At 47.1% G+C, this 15479-nt stretch overlaps 1 protein-coding gene across 1 annotated transcript in view; it reads right to left on the reverse strand.

Annotated features, from left to right (window-relative positions):
- Positions 1–1677: 1677 nt before the first annotated feature.
- The window catches only part of si:ch211-158d24.2 (multiple epidermal growth factor-like domains protein 9), a 66435-nt gene continuing 52633 nt past the window's right edge, over positions 1678–15479 (reverse strand). The window contains exons 5-6 of the mRNA XM_061729690.1: positions 9448–9714; positions 1678–3618 (exon numbers count right to left, since the gene is read on the reverse strand). Of these exons, the coding sequence (XP_061585674.1) occupies positions 3128–3618; positions 9448–9714 (758 nt within the window). The 3' untranslated portion in view covers positions 1678–3127. The remainder of the gene's footprint in view (positions 3619–9447; positions 9715–15479) is intronic.

A 15479-nucleotide genomic window follows, 5' to 3' on the forward strand; every position in this document is an offset into this window, starting at 1 on the left:
GCTGCTTGCATGCCTTTATTTTTATGATTGTTTGCGGTGGACTACTTTGCCCTGCTGCTTTTCCTGCTTTTGCCGCTGTTAGAAGTCCGTGACCAGAGGACTCGACTTCCAGTCGAGTCCTCTGGTCACGGACTTCATCCCCGGGCTGTAGTCGCCCTGTCTGGGCTGTGTGTGTGGGTGTTTGTGGTTCGGTGTGCGCGCGTGTGTGTGGAGACGGCAGAAGTGTGTAGCAGTTGGTTGGAGGAGGTTTGGAGGAGGAGTGGGGCAATGATTGATAGGAAAGGGGGAAAAGGACGCGTTTTTCATGGCGCAAAAAAACACTGTCATAAAAAGCCAGGAATGGAGTACTGGAGTGAAGTTTTTCTTGTTACACCTTTTTAGACACATTTGAGGGATGTTGGCCAAGACCGTGCTGCCTCGTCAGCGCTCGCGTGCTGACGAGGACCAGAGGGCGGGAGCACATTACACCTGTTTTAAAATCGCTGCATTGGCTCCCCGTCCGCTTCAGGATTGATTTTAAGGTTCTTTTACTGGTTTTTAAGTGTCTTAACGGTCTTGGGCCATCTTATTTATCTGACCTGCTTTTACCGTATCAACCCTCACGGACCGTGAGGTCCTCTGGCACCGGCCTTTTAACCATTCCCCGAACCGGGACCAAAACCCACGGTGAGGCTGCATTCAGCCACTATGGCCCTTATTTATGGAACAGCCTGCCAGAGAACCTCAGGGCCGCAGAGAACGTTGATATTTTTAAAAGGAGGCTCCAGACACAATTTTTAGCTTGACTTTTATCTGATCTCATTTACCTAGTCTTTTCAGCTATTTATTGTATTTACTTCTTTAGCTTTTTTATTATCTTTAAACCTTTAATCCATTTTAGTGACTTTGTATTTTATGTTATTTATTATTCATCTTAAGTTTTGTATAGATTTCTCAAAAATTTTACACTTTTAGGCATTTTTTACTTTCTTTTAATCTTTTAGTTTTTAGCTCCAGTGTTTCCTCAGGGGGGTCGTCCACACTGGGAGGTGTGCCTGCTCTGCCCATGGGGGTGTCGTCATGGGGGTCCCTCAGGCCTGGGTAGCTGGGGGTGGGACTCCACCTTCTGTGTGGGGTCTGCCCCGGTCTGTCCGGGTTGGGGGGGTCTCTGTGGCGATGCTCCTTGTGGTCATGGCCGGTGGAGCCTCTCGGTGTGGACGGCCACCCATAGGTAGTGTTTTCCTCACCTGGATCGTTCCAAGCCATGTCACCAGTCCACTTACTGTGTTTGTGTGTGTGTGGGCGTGTGAGTGTGTGCACATGTGTATGAGTGTGAGTGAGTGTGTGTGTGTGTGTACGCGTGGGGGGTGGGGGGTTGGGTCGTATGGGATGTTTTAAATTGTATTTTTGATTGTTATTTTATTTTGTATGTAAAGCACCATGTGTTGCATTTATATTGCATGATTTGGTGCTATATAAATAAATAAAGTTTGAAGTTTGAAGTTTGAATGTATGACATTTTTTTTTTTTTTTTTTAAATTGCATTACAGAAAATAAAGAACTTTATCACAATATTCTAATTTTCTGACACAGTCCTGTAAATTCAGACGATCACAGTTTCACTTTTCTTAATGACTGTTTATGCAAACACACGTGGAGGAAATCTTAGGAAATAATTGGTGTTGGAGAGACGCCAGCAACACAGGAAACAGGTAAACCCATTTTTATTGGAGAGTTCTGACAGAGCTCTGACATTTGGGCAGTATTTACACGGTCCTTCCTGTTTGTCGTGGATTCAGAGTGCTCCTCAGTCCCGTGGCTGTGCATATGGAAGAGTCCGATGAGAATAGGAAATTAAAATCACGATAGAAAAAGCTGTGGGTTGAGCGCGTCCTCGCCCCCTGGAGAGTGAGCGGGCCGGAGCTTGTCGAGTGAAGGTGGACGTACAGTCTCCTACCTGTACAATAATAGTGCTACTATTCACATTCATCTGTACATCAATAATAATATTTACAGTGATCACATTAGGGAGAGAGCCAGTACCTGAGGAGTTAGCAACAATTAGGTTCACTCTTTCACCAGAATAAAAAGAAGCAGCCTACCAATGGCAGCCTGAATGACACACAGAACACGAGGTCCGGGGTCCGTGTCCCGGGTCCGGGGTCCGGCACTGATTTTACGACGCGCTTGGAACTGGTGGGTGAGAACAGGAGGCTCCGGAACAACGGCATCAACACAGCTACGGCGCTCATGTTTTGGTCAGGAAATCACCTAATTGTGTGACTCACAGAACCACCACCCTCTGCATAAACGTGGAACGATGTTCCCACGGTTGGTTTAACTTTTGCTGAGGTAGGCAGCAAAGAGCAGACTAGATAACAAGCATGTGTCACTTCCCTGCTGTAGTGTCCGCTGAGTGAATGGTAACGGCTGTTTATCCACAACAAACACTCCCCTAACATTCTTCGGGTGAGCCGACACGCTTTGACAGAGAAAAACAACAGAGTAAAACAAGAGAGCTATAAATAAAAGGTGAGGTCATCAATGACTTTGTGCCACAAGTATCCGTACACTTCCTCCGGAGTACACGGAGCGTTCATGAAGACATAGTTTAAAGCGCCAGTGAACAGCACACCAGATAAAAATCAACCTCACACATGTGCAGCATTTCTCCCAATAAAGAAACGTCAACCAATAAATTAGAACATAAAAAAATGCATTAAATAACAATCATTGTCTCAATTTTCAGATCGCTCGACAAGTGATCCAGTTATAACTTAAAATGTACAAAGTCTGTTGGAAAAATATATGAAAGGCTGAGCTCCTGCGAGAGCCCGGGAGTCCCCCCCGCCCGTGCGGGTCACGGCTCGTCTGCACGACGGCGCCCTCTACAGGCTCCAACTCAAACCACCTGCATTTTCTTTGGATCCCATTTTCTCTCATTACCCATTTCATTACAAAATTACATCAAAAAGGGAAAAACGCTTCCAATAGAAACTCTGTATCTCTGATTTCTGCTACGTTTGCCAATTGTTGAGAGTGCTGACGGCCAGCGGGGGAATAAGAACGAGCAGTTGCTCAGAGAGGGGCTTTGGATTTGGTTTGTTCCAGCAGCTTGGGGGCCTGTGAGGCGGCGCGGCGGCCGGCGCTAGGCCTTGTAGCAGTTGCCCTGCGTGCTCAGCGCCAGCTGGCCGTTGGCCGCCACCTCGCTGGCCTCGTCCTCCAGCAGCCCCGACACGTCGGCGTTGGGGATGCTGTCGTGGTAGCTGCTGAAGCTGATGTTGTCCTCCTTCAGTTCGATGGTCCAGAAGGGGGCGTTGAGCTTGCGGTTCTGGTACTCGCGGTACGTGTAGACGCCGCCCACGAAGCCCAGCAGCAGCAGCACCACCAGGATGATGACGGCCAGGATGATGATGTTGAACTGCGTCCACGACACCTCGGTGAGGGCGGCCGTGGTGTTGTCCGTGGTGCTGCCGGGGCTGGTGAGTAGGGCCTGGCTGGTGGAGGGGCTGGGGGGCCGGGTGGGGGCGGGGCTCCGGCTGCTGGACTCTGTGGTGGAGGTCCAGGTGGAGCCGGTCAGAGACGAGGTGGAGGGGGGTTCACTGGGGGGAGGGAGATCTGTAGTGATGAGCTGCGGTGCTGAGGAGAGAAAAACATGATGCACAATTAACTCTGAGAAACTTGCACCTAACCCTTACATTCACATGTGCAGCGCTGCTTAATCACGTCTTGATCGTTACGATTTTCACAGCAGCTCAGAAGACAAGGCAAGTTTATCTGTGTAGCACAATTCAACACAAGGTCATTCAAAGTGCTTTACATCAACATTAAAAGTGGCAAGACACAATTAAACAGTAAATAACAAATAAAATTAAATAAAATGATAAGAAAAGAGGTACCGTATTTTTGTGACCATTAGGCGCATATAAACGTCTTATTTTTTTTTTAAATGTGCCGCGCGCCCAATGACGCAATGCGCCCATTGCGTCGACTTAACCCGGATCCATAAGGCAGATGTAATTGAGGCCACCATGAGAACGTTAAAGGGGGAAAGGGGGCGCCCGGCGGTGGCTCCGTGGCGGGACACCTGGGGCGGACGGGGAGACTCGGCCTCGCTACCGAGAAGGAGACGCGGCTCCCGGGGGAGCTGCGCCGCAGAGGCGGGCCCGAGGGCCGGAGGAACCGCTGACCGAGCGGCAGCCGACATGTCGGCTCGGTCAGCAGGCTCCGTCGTTTACTGTGAAGGATTGTAGATGCGTGGGCTGACGTGTCTACTGGGCTGGACTGTTGTTCCAGCTTTTGCAAAAGCTGGCATATTTCCGAGGGGCCGCACGGGACGGAAAGTGACTCGGCTGCAGCATGGCCAGAGAGCTGTGGGCTCTGCCCGTCGCAGCAGTTCTCCCGGTCTCAGCGCGATCAGGCTCGGATAAATGCAGAAACGGAGGATGAAGATTTCGATGGGTTTGATTAAAGGGGACCTATTATGAAAAACACGTTTTTTCATGTTTTAACATATATGAAGTGGTCTCCCCTCACCCTGCCAACACAGGGAAGATGAAATCCCATGAATTTCTGCAGGGTCTGTTCACCCCGCCCGACGGAATCCTCCAGTGTCATGTGACTTCTGCGAGCCGTTCAGAATCTGCTCCCGTCGTGACGTAACGACAGGAGCAGATTTCCATAGGTCAGCCTCCGCTGCTGAAACCACACCCACAACTAACTCCGCCGGCCGGAGCTCCGCCATTGTTTAGAAGCGGTGGCTGTTTCCACAGCGAGGGACAGTAGAAATTAGGTTTTGCATCAACATTTACCCTCATAAAATGATCAGTTCCAACAGCACGGACCCGGCAACTGCACACGAGTCAGCAGTAAGTGACGTTATTTTTTTATGTTATTTATATTTGTCTACAAGTATGATCTTTGCATGGGCTAAGTATTTATCTTAGCTCCCGTGTTACTCCGTGTTACAGAGCTCTATTAGTACCGTAATACATTTTTCTTCTGTTTATGGTTTCAGATCTTCCCAGCACCTGAAGCTGTTCAACGACACCTTCAGAAGACGCACGGTCCTTCCTTGAGCCAGCAATAGTGCATAAATGTTATTGATATACAACTTATGTCCTTTTTTAACAATAAAGTTTGTAAAATTTGTGAAAATTCAGTGTTGTGATTTCTTGTAACATATGAAATGATTAGCAATCGGAGTAAAGAACTGTGGTGTAACTGTTTAGAATTCAATTAAATCTTCCTGTGTGAAGACGAGGTGACTAAAGGCTGATTTATGGTTCCGCGTTTCACCAACGCAGAGCCTACGGCGTAGGGTAGGCGTTGATTTAACGCAGAACCGTAAATCAGGCTTTAAGATCCTTTTACAGCGTGTAACTGCACGCGAGCGTCCGACTATCAGGTCGAGCTGCGTGACATCGGACGCTCTCTGTCCACACTGAAACCGTTAAACTCTCTCTGTCCACTTTAACCTTAGGGGGGTTTTTAATGTGGCTTATAGTCCTTCTCCGTCTGCTCTGCCTGAAGCCTTGGTCGCGTTGGATGCGGAGAAGGCGTTTGACAAAGTGGAGTGGGAATATTTGTTTTTTATTCTGGGAAAATTTGGTTTTGGGGAAAAATTTGCTTCATGGGTTAGATTATTGTACGCCTTGCCACTCGCCTCTGTTAGAACAAATAACACAAATTCCGAATACTTTCATTTAGGTCGCTCTACAAGACAGGGTTGCCCGTTAAGTCCTCTTTTATTTGCCCTTGTGATGGAACCTCTGTCGATCGCCTTACGGTCTAACCCCGATATTCGGGGTATAACTAGACATGATGTGGAGCTGAAGGTAGCCTTGTACGCGGATGATCTTTTGCTGCTTCTGTCTGATATAGCGCGTTCCATTCCTGCGGCCCTCTCGGTTCTAGACGCTTTCAGTAAGGTTTCGGGATATAAACTGAACCTTAACAAAAGCTAATTATTCGCTGTTAATAAGCAGGCAAGAGAGTATCCGCTTAGACTGTTTCCATTTAAGGTCTCGAAGTCTGGTTTCATTTATCTTGGAGTGTATATAGCTGACACACAGGCTAATCTCTATAAGAAAAATTTTCTCTCTCTGCTCACACGAATTAAAGATGACTTTGAACGGTGGTCCCTCCTAAATCTCTCTAGGATCAATACAGTTAAAATGAATATTTTTCCACGTTTTCTTTACTTATTTCAGTGCATCCCAATTTTTCTTCCTCTCTCTTTTTTTCGTAAATTAGACAGCCTTATCTTGGATTTTGTTTGGAACAAGAAGACTCCTAGGTTGAGCCGTCAAGTATTACAAAGACCCAAAGTCGCAGGTGGAATGGCGTTACCTAACTTTTTATACTATCACTGGGCGACCACTGTTAGGAATTTGAACTACTGGATTCAGTACGAAAACATTGAGGTCCCCCCATCGTGGTTAGTCATGGAGGCGAATTCAGCTCATCCGGTATCCTTGAAGGCCTTGTTATACTCACCCCCTCACTCCTCTACCTCTGGTTTTGCCAGAAATGTAATTGTGGCCTCATGTCTTAAGACCTTGGCTCAATTTAGACGCCATTTTGGCCTGCATAGATTCTCTGTCGGGGCTCCATTGTCAGCGAATCACGCATTCCCTCCGTCTTTACTGGACAATTCCTTTGCTTTATGGGCTAGGCTGGGCATAAAAACCGTAAGAGACATGTATGTTGACTCAATTTTTGCATCGTTTCAACAACTTGTCGATAAATTCTCACTCCCTAAGGGACAATTTTTTAGATACCTGCAAGCGCGGCATTGGGCCCGTTCTGCATTCCCAGAATTCCCAGCTCTACCCAATCCTTCAAATTTTGAGATGTTCCTGAGACCTCTAACCTCATTGAGGGGGGCAATCTTGGTAATGTATTCAAATATTTATGACCTTCATCTGAACTCCTCAACTACTCTTAAAACAGTCTGGAGAAACAGATTTAGGTGCGACAATCCTCGATGAGGAGTGGGTGGAAGTTTTGAGAAGAGTACATAAGTCTTCAATTTGTGCTAGACATAGTTTTATGCAATGCCGTATCATACATCGGGCTCACTATACCAAAGCGCGGCTCGCAAAAATGTTTGAGACAGTGTCTCCTCTGTGTGACCGATGTCAGCAGGCCACCGCAAGCTACAGACACGTTTTGGAGCTGCCCCTCATTGAAAAGATTTTGGTCTGATATTTTTGTTACATTATCCAAGGTAATTGGAAAAGATGTCGCCCCTAATGCTCTAACCGCCCTGTTTGGTGTGTGGCCTTCGCAATTTGTTCTTTCTCCTGCTAATAAAGACTTAACTGCATTTACAACCCTGCTGGCCAGGAGGCTAATCCTGCTGAGATGGAAATCCACAGCCCCACCCACCCATACGATCTGGATTAAGGAGGTGCTTTACTTTCTTAAACTGGAGAAAATCAGACTGACCCTCTCTAATAGATCTGATTCATTTGATGTGACTTGGAACTCCTTTGTGTCTTATGTGAACAGCACAGAATGTAAGATCTCTTTAGACTGAAAGGGGACTGTCAACATTATATTTTGCGTGATGCGCTTATTACTATTTATTTATTTTATTTTTGCTAAGTAATTCGTCATATTTTGTTTTTCTTGTGCTTGTATAGGGTAGGTGCCAGGGGGGGTGGGGGGAGGGATACTCTTTTTGAGTGTTATGTTTATGAATGTCTGTTCATTAAAATGAAAAATCAATAAACAAATTGTGGAAAAAAAAAAAACTCTCTCTGTCCACACTGAAACCGTTAAACTCGCGACCAGTTAGGACAGTCCAATACAAAAAAAATAAAGCGAAGGAATTTATTTTGTCGAAGAAGCTTCTCGCATGGGACACGCTTTGTGTACGGAGCCGCTGCTCTTCTGCCCGGAGAGGCTTTGTCTCCTCCCCTGCTACACGTCATTCAGGCAGCCAATCAGCACAGAGCCTCATTATCATAGCCCCGCCCTCTCAGAATCCCTCACAGAGAAGGATAGAAGCGGTAAAACTAGTGACATGGCCCACAGGCTGAATTTCTGATTTATGTAGAAAAAACAATCTTTAGATTGTTTTTAAGACATTCAAGGCCTGTTTAAAATATACATTGTATGCCATAATAGGTCCCCTTTAATGTAATAACTTAAATAAAGTACAATCAAACTAAGTTTTGCTCTCTTTATTTTTAATTAATTTTTTTTCCGCTCTATTTGTGTGTGTTGTGCGGCGCTCGTGTGTGTTGTAAGGCGGCGCTCCATGTGTGTGTAGACGGCGCCTTTTCAGTCGGTGCACCGTGTGTGTGTTTTAAATCCAAAAATGACACAAAAAACTGAGGGTATGCCTTTCCACACGGCGCGCCGAATGGTCGCGAAAATACGGTAAAATAATAAAAAGTACAAGTTGTTAAGTATTTAATTTAAGAGTACGCTTAAATAACAAATAAAATGAAATAAAATTATAAGAAAAGAGTTAAAATAATAAAAAGCACAAGTTAAGAAGTAAGGGCAGCAGAGTACAGCAGGTACATCTCATTCTTACAATGGCAAGAATTACGTTTCTATACAGTCAAAACGTACAAAGACCGGGTCAAATACAGTATTACAAAAGTAATCTGTGCAGATTCGTACGGTGTACCAGACCAATTTGACAATTCTACGTCACAATGCCTGCATTCAGGGCTTATCCATAACTGCGCGGTTTTCAAAAATCATAAGTATTTAATTTGAGAGTACGCGGAAGCCGAGAGCCAGAAGCTGTTTTAATTTAAATAAAGCGCTGTTGATATTGCCACTTTATTAAGTTTTAATATTTTTTCAGGCGTAAAAGTCACCTTTAAGATCCCAAACCTGAGCTCAGTTTATCCAAATAACGCTGGCTGAAATAAATCATTTAGGAAGATAAATGTTGGTTTAATAGATGGATTCTAACAGTTATAGCTGCCACATTAGTTTGTCTGAATATAAAGTGAAGCTTCATGTTTTTACTGGAGCCCCAGAAGCAGCTGCTGCTGCTCTGCCTGTACATCAGAGCCTCACAATTTTAATAAATGTATTAAAAATGAACATAGTCTATTCAATTTCATTTTATTTTATTAAGCTACATATGTTTGGGTTTTTATTTAGTGCCCCTTTACGTACTTGGTATAAAACATGGCGCAGTGTTGTGTTTTCTCAATAAAGCTTGTAAAAAAAAATTAAAAATTGTGCTGTCCGGTCAAGGGCGCATTGCATTCTGGGACATAGTAGGCGAGGTAGACTGGTCTGATGCATGCTGTGGATTTTTTTTTCGCATACTGCAGATTTTGCTTTTGTTTGCATACTGCATACTGCATACTCCATTTTGGCAAAATCAGTACGTACTAGTAGTACAGTCTGCGAGTATACGCCCCTCCTTCCCTCCCCAGCCCGGCAGCAGCGTCGTGCCTCCTGGGAGCCGTGTTTGAGGAACTCACTCACCTGGGCTGCAGTTGTGCGCCAGAGCGTCGCCCACGTATCCAGGAGCACACAGCTGGCAGCGGGGGCCCGCCGTGTTGTTGATGCAGCCCAGGCAGTCACCCGTCTCCGGGTGGCAGGGCGGGGCCGAACTCCCAGGGGCCGCGTTGCCGCTGCAGTCGCAGGGGACGCAGGCCCCGGACGCCTGGTGGAAGCCGGAGCTGCACCGGTCACAGCGAGGGCCGCTGTAGCGGGGGAGGCACTGGTCGCACACCGGGGAGCCCCTGGAATCTGAGGACGAGAGGTCACAAGTCAGCTGATGGTGGGGCCAGGGGCCTGGGGGGCCAGGGGCCAGGGGGGCCAGGGGGGCCAGGGCACACAGTGGCAAAAACCTGCAGCGAATACAAGGGACATACAGGACTGTCTCAGAAAATTAGAATATTGAGATAAAGTCCTTTATTTTCTGTAATGCAATTAAAAAAACAAAAATGTCATACATTCTGGATTCATTACAAATCAACTGAAATATTGCAAGCCTTTTATTATTTTAATATTGCTGATTATGGCTTACAGTTTAAGATTAAGATTCCCAGAATATTCTAATTTTTTTAGATAGGATATTTGAGTTTTCTTAAGCTGTAAGCCATGATCAGCAATATTAAAATAATAAAAGGCTTGCAATATTTCAGTTGATTTGTAATGAATCCAGAATGGATGACATTTTTGCATTACAGAAAATAAAGGACTTTATCACAATATTCTAATTTTCTGAGACAGTCCTGTATTTACACACATTCCTTCAGATTTGGGTCTTTACGAGATGAAACTTGCATAAAAACAACATTAAGACCAGATTGATACAAAGGCCGTTTGAGTGCCACATTAGATTCCTGCGCGGGACTGTTTTCTTCATCCCGCTCCCACTCAATTTCTGACCTTAGCTGCAAAAGGTCGCAACCTGTGTGTTCCACTCCCGCCCGCGTCCGCAAAACTCTGAGAATTCATGCTTGCACAATAATAGAGATGCATTGATGTTGTGTCTTCTCCCGGCCCGCAAGAGAAATGTCCTACGCAAATCTATCTGATTTAATGTTAACATGATCATTGTGGAGCTTGATGGATAATTGACAGTTCATAGGTCACATGACTGAAAGTTAGATGCAAATGCATCATTGTCATCATCACACAAGCTGTTTCACCTTTAGCGCTGCATCAATTATGTGATTGAGGTTATAACAACGAGAGTAGCTGTGAGTGGCTCAAATAATACCAATAAATAACATAAAATAAACAAAGTTAATGAATGAAATGAATTAATTTAACAAATGAATCACTTGGCCATTATATTGCTGTGGAGGAAGAGAATGCTGCTGACCAACTGCTGGTTCCAATCCCATGTCTCTCTTCCACGATGCAACACTAAACGCAGTTTCTCCAAATATCTGACTTGCTTTGTCTTTGTTTTGTAAAGACCTTGTTTGAGGTTTTTTTTCCACCTCATTGATTTCCATCTTGTCGCTAGACTACATCCCGATCCCATAGTGTTTTTTTTAGCCGCCCGGCGCCCACAGCAAAGTTCAAACTGCCCGCTCCCGCCAGATTTGCGCTGGGTCCCGCAGGACCCGGCGGGACCCAATCCCACTGTAGCCCTCTATGTCACATTGCAGACGTTGAGTTCTTTTGAGGACCGTCAGCACATGCATGTCACCACTAGGTGTCCCAAGATCCTTTAGTGGAGGAGGCCCGTTCTGGTTCTACCCCCTCCCACAGGTCGTCTATTTTTTTTTTTATACTTCAAATTTGTATTGATTTTATACAAGGTATATAACAAACAAAACAAAATAGTCACAGTACCAGAACAGTTGTTGCCATGTCTTCAATAAGCCAGAGTTGTAGGTTACATAAAGATTCATATCATTGTCCCAATTAACTTGGACGGAAGGTAATATATTCAGAAAATCATAGTCTATCAAAAGCAGGGGGGAGAGACGGACCCCCACTCACTCCCTTATTTAACAAGAAAGCCGTCCATTTTGACCATCTTGCAGCATACAAATCACCTTTCAGCCGCAGTAAGAAAGTCGATCTTTCCATCTCGTGAATGTCCTCAATGATCCTGAGCCATTCATCCACTGTAGAGTCAGTCTGTAACCATTTACGAGTGATCGCTTTTTTAGCAGCGACAGTCAGAATTCTCAGGAGGTATTTGTCCCTGCCTGACATCTCTTCTGGAATATCTCCCAGATAGAGCAACAAACATGACAGTGGAATCTGTTGTCCGAGTACTTGTTGTAAATATGAACAAATATTTCTCCAAAATAACTTAATCTTAGGACAGCTCCAAAAAATGTGATGGTGATCTGCTTCGTCGTCCCCGCAACCTCTCCAACATCTTCGTTGGGAAGCTGCCAGATATGGTTTCATTTTAGGGGTAATGAAATAACATACCAGATTCTTCCAACTAAATTTGCACCAGTGCATGGAGCAAGAAGTACAAAAAAACGATTCACGTATGGACTCCCACTGCTGACTAGATATACTCTCCTTCAAGTCCTTTCCTTAATGTAATCTGTAGTATTCACAGGTTGTCTATTGTTAACTAATGTGTGTGTCTATTGTTGGGACTTTCAGAGATTGTTGAATGTGTCTTGTAAACTCTCCATCAGTCTGTTGGCTAGTTGTAGAGCAGGCTTTAACATCCACACCTCACATCAGGACCATGAACAGACCGGACTCTGCAGAGCTCGGCTGGAATCTGATGTGGCCAAAAACCCAACCCACAGATCAGCTGTCTCTGGTAACAGGAGAGTAACAGGACAGATCAGCCGTCTCTGGTAACAGGAGAGTAACAGGACAGATCAGCTGTCTCTGGTAACAGGAGAGTAACAGGACAGATCAGCTGTCTCTGGTAACAGGAGAGTAACAGGACAGATCAGCTGTCTCTGGTAACAGGAGAGTAACAGGACAGATCAGCCGTCTCTGGTAACAGGAGAGTAACAGGACAGATCAGCTGTCTCTGGTAACAGGAGAGTAACACGACAGATCAGCTGTCTCTGGTAACAGGAGAGTAACAGGACAGATCAGCTGTCTCTGGTAACAGGAGAGTAACAGGACAGATCAGCTGTCTCTGGTAACAGGAGAGTAACAGGACAGATCAGCCGTCTCTGGTAACAGGAGAGTAACAGGACAGATCAGCTGTCTCTGGTAACAGGAGAGTAACAGGACAGATCAGCTGTCTCTGGTAACAGGAGAGTAACACGACAGATCAGCTGTCTCTGGTAACAGGAGAGTAACACGACAGATCAGCTGTCTCTGGTAACAGGAGAGTAACACGACAGATCAGCTGTCTCTGGCTAACAGGAGAGTAACAGGACAGATCAGCCGTCTCTGGTAACAGGAGAGTAACAGGACAGATCAGCTGTCTCTGGTAACAGGAGAGTAACACGACAGATCAGCTGTCTCTGGTAACAGGAGAGTAACAGGACAGATCAGCCGTCTCTGGTAACAGGAGAGTAACAGGACAGATCAGCTGTCTCTGGTAACAGGAGAGTAACACGACAGATCAGCTGTCTCTGGTAACAGGAGAGTAACAGGACAGATCAGCTGTCTCTGGTAACAGGAGAGTAACAGGACAGATCAGCTGTCTCTGGTAACAGGAGAGTAACAGGACAGATCAGCCGTCTCTGGTAACAGGAGAGTAACAGGACAGATCAGCTGTCTCTGGTAACAGGAGAGTAACAGGACAGATCAGCTGTCTCTGGTAACAGGAGAGTAACAGGACAGATCAGCTGTCTCTGATAACAGGAGTAACAGGACTGATCAGCTCCATCTGGCGTCACACAGGAAGATGACTCACCTCACCACGTTGGGTTTTCACCTTCACCCCACCTTCACCTCACCCCACCTTCACCTCCCCCACGTTCACCCCACCTTCATCTCACCCCACGTTCACCCCACCTTCATCTCACCCACGTTCACCCCAGCTTCATCTCACCCCACGTTCACCCCAGCTTCATCTCACCCCACCTTCACCCCACCTTCATCTCACCCCACCTTCACCCCACCTTCATCTCACCCCACGTTCACCCCACCTTCATCTCACCCCACCTTCACCCCACCTTCACCTCACCTTCACCCCACCTTCACCTAAACCCCACCTTCCCCTCACCTTCATCTCTACTTCACCCCACCTTCACCTCACCTTCATCTCACCCCATGTTCACCCCACCTTCATCTCACCCCACGTTCACCCCTTTCATCTCACCCCACGTTCACCCCACCTTCATCTCACCCCACGTTCACCCCACCTTCATCTCACCCCACTTTCACCTTCACCTTCATCTCACCCCACCTTCATCTCACCTCACCTTCATCTCACCCCAGCTTCACCTCACCCCACCTTCATCTCACCCCACGTTCACCCCTTTCATCTCACCCCATGTTCATCTCACGCCACGTTCACGCCACGTTCACCCCACCTTCATCTCACCCCACGTTCACCTCACCTTCACCCCACCTTCATCTCACCCCATGTTCATCTCACCCCACCTTCACCCCACCTTCATCTCACCCCACATTCACCTCACCTTCACCTCACCCCACGTTCACCCCACCTTCATCTCACCCCACGTTCATCTCACCCCACATTCATCTCACCCCACATTCACCCCACCTTCACCTTCACCTTCACCCCACCTTCACCTCACCCCACATTCACCCCACGTTCATCTCACCCCACATTCACCCCACCTTCACCCCACCTTCACCTTCACCCCACCTTCATCTCACCCCACCTTCACCCCACTTTCACCTTCACCTTCACCCCACCTTCACCTCACCCCACATTCACCCCACCTTCATCTCACCCCACGTTCATCTCACCCCACATTCACCCCACCTTCACCCCACCTTCACCTTCACCCCACCTTCATCTCACCCCACCTTCACCCCACTTTCACCTTCACCCCACCTTCACCTAAACCCCACCTTCCCCTCACCTTCATCTCTACTTCACCCCACCTTCACCTCACCTTCATCTCACCCCACGTTCACCCCACCTTCATCTCACCCCACGTTCATCTCACCCCACATTCACCCCACCTTCACCTTCACCCCACCTTCACCTCACCCCACGTTCACCCCACCTTCATCTCACCCCACCTTCATCTCACCCCACCTTCACCCCACTTTCACCTTCACCTTCACCCCACCTTCATCTCACCCCACCTTCATCTCCCCTCACCTTCATCTCACCCCACATTCACCTCACCTTCACCCCACCTTCACCTAAACCCCACCTTCCCCTCACCTTCATCTCTACTTCACCCCACCTTCACCTCACCTTCATCTCACCCCATGTTCACCCCACCTTCATCTCACCCCACGTTCACCCTTTTCATCTCACCCCACGTTCACCCCACCTTAATCTCACCCCACGTTCACCCCACCTTCATCTCACCCCACGTTCACCCCACTTTCACCTTCACCTTCATCTCACCCCAGCTTCACCTCACCCCACCTTCATCTCACCCCACGTTCACCCCTTTCATCTCACCCCATGTTCATCTCACGCCACGTTCACGCCACGTTCACCCCACCTTCATCTCACCCCACATTCACCTCACCTTCACCCCACCTTCATCTCACCCCATGTTCATCTCACCCCACGTTCACCCCACCTTCATCTTACCCCACATTCACCTTCACCTTCACCCCACCTTCACCTCACCCCACGTTCACCCCACCTTCACCTTCACCCCACCTTCACCCCACTTTCACCTTCACCTTCACCCCACCTTCATCTCACCCCACCTTCATCTCACCTCACCTTTATCTCACCCTGCCTTCACCTCACCTTCATCTCACCCCAGCTTCACCTCACCCCACCTTCATCTCACATTACCTTCACCTCACCTTCATCTCACCCCACCTTCATCTCACCTCAACTTTATCTCACCCCAGCTTCACCTCACCCCACCTTCACCTCCACCTCATTTCACCCCACCTTCATCTCACCCCAGATTCACCTCACCCCAGCTTCATCTCACCTTCAACTC

The sequence above is a fragment of the Cololabis saira genome, chromosome 9 (assembly GCF_033807715.1).
Source record: "Cololabis saira isolate AMF1-May2022 chromosome 9, fColSai1.1, whole genome shotgun sequence".
NCBI lineage: Eukaryota > Metazoa > Chordata > Actinopteri > Beloniformes > Belonidae > Cololabis > Cololabis saira.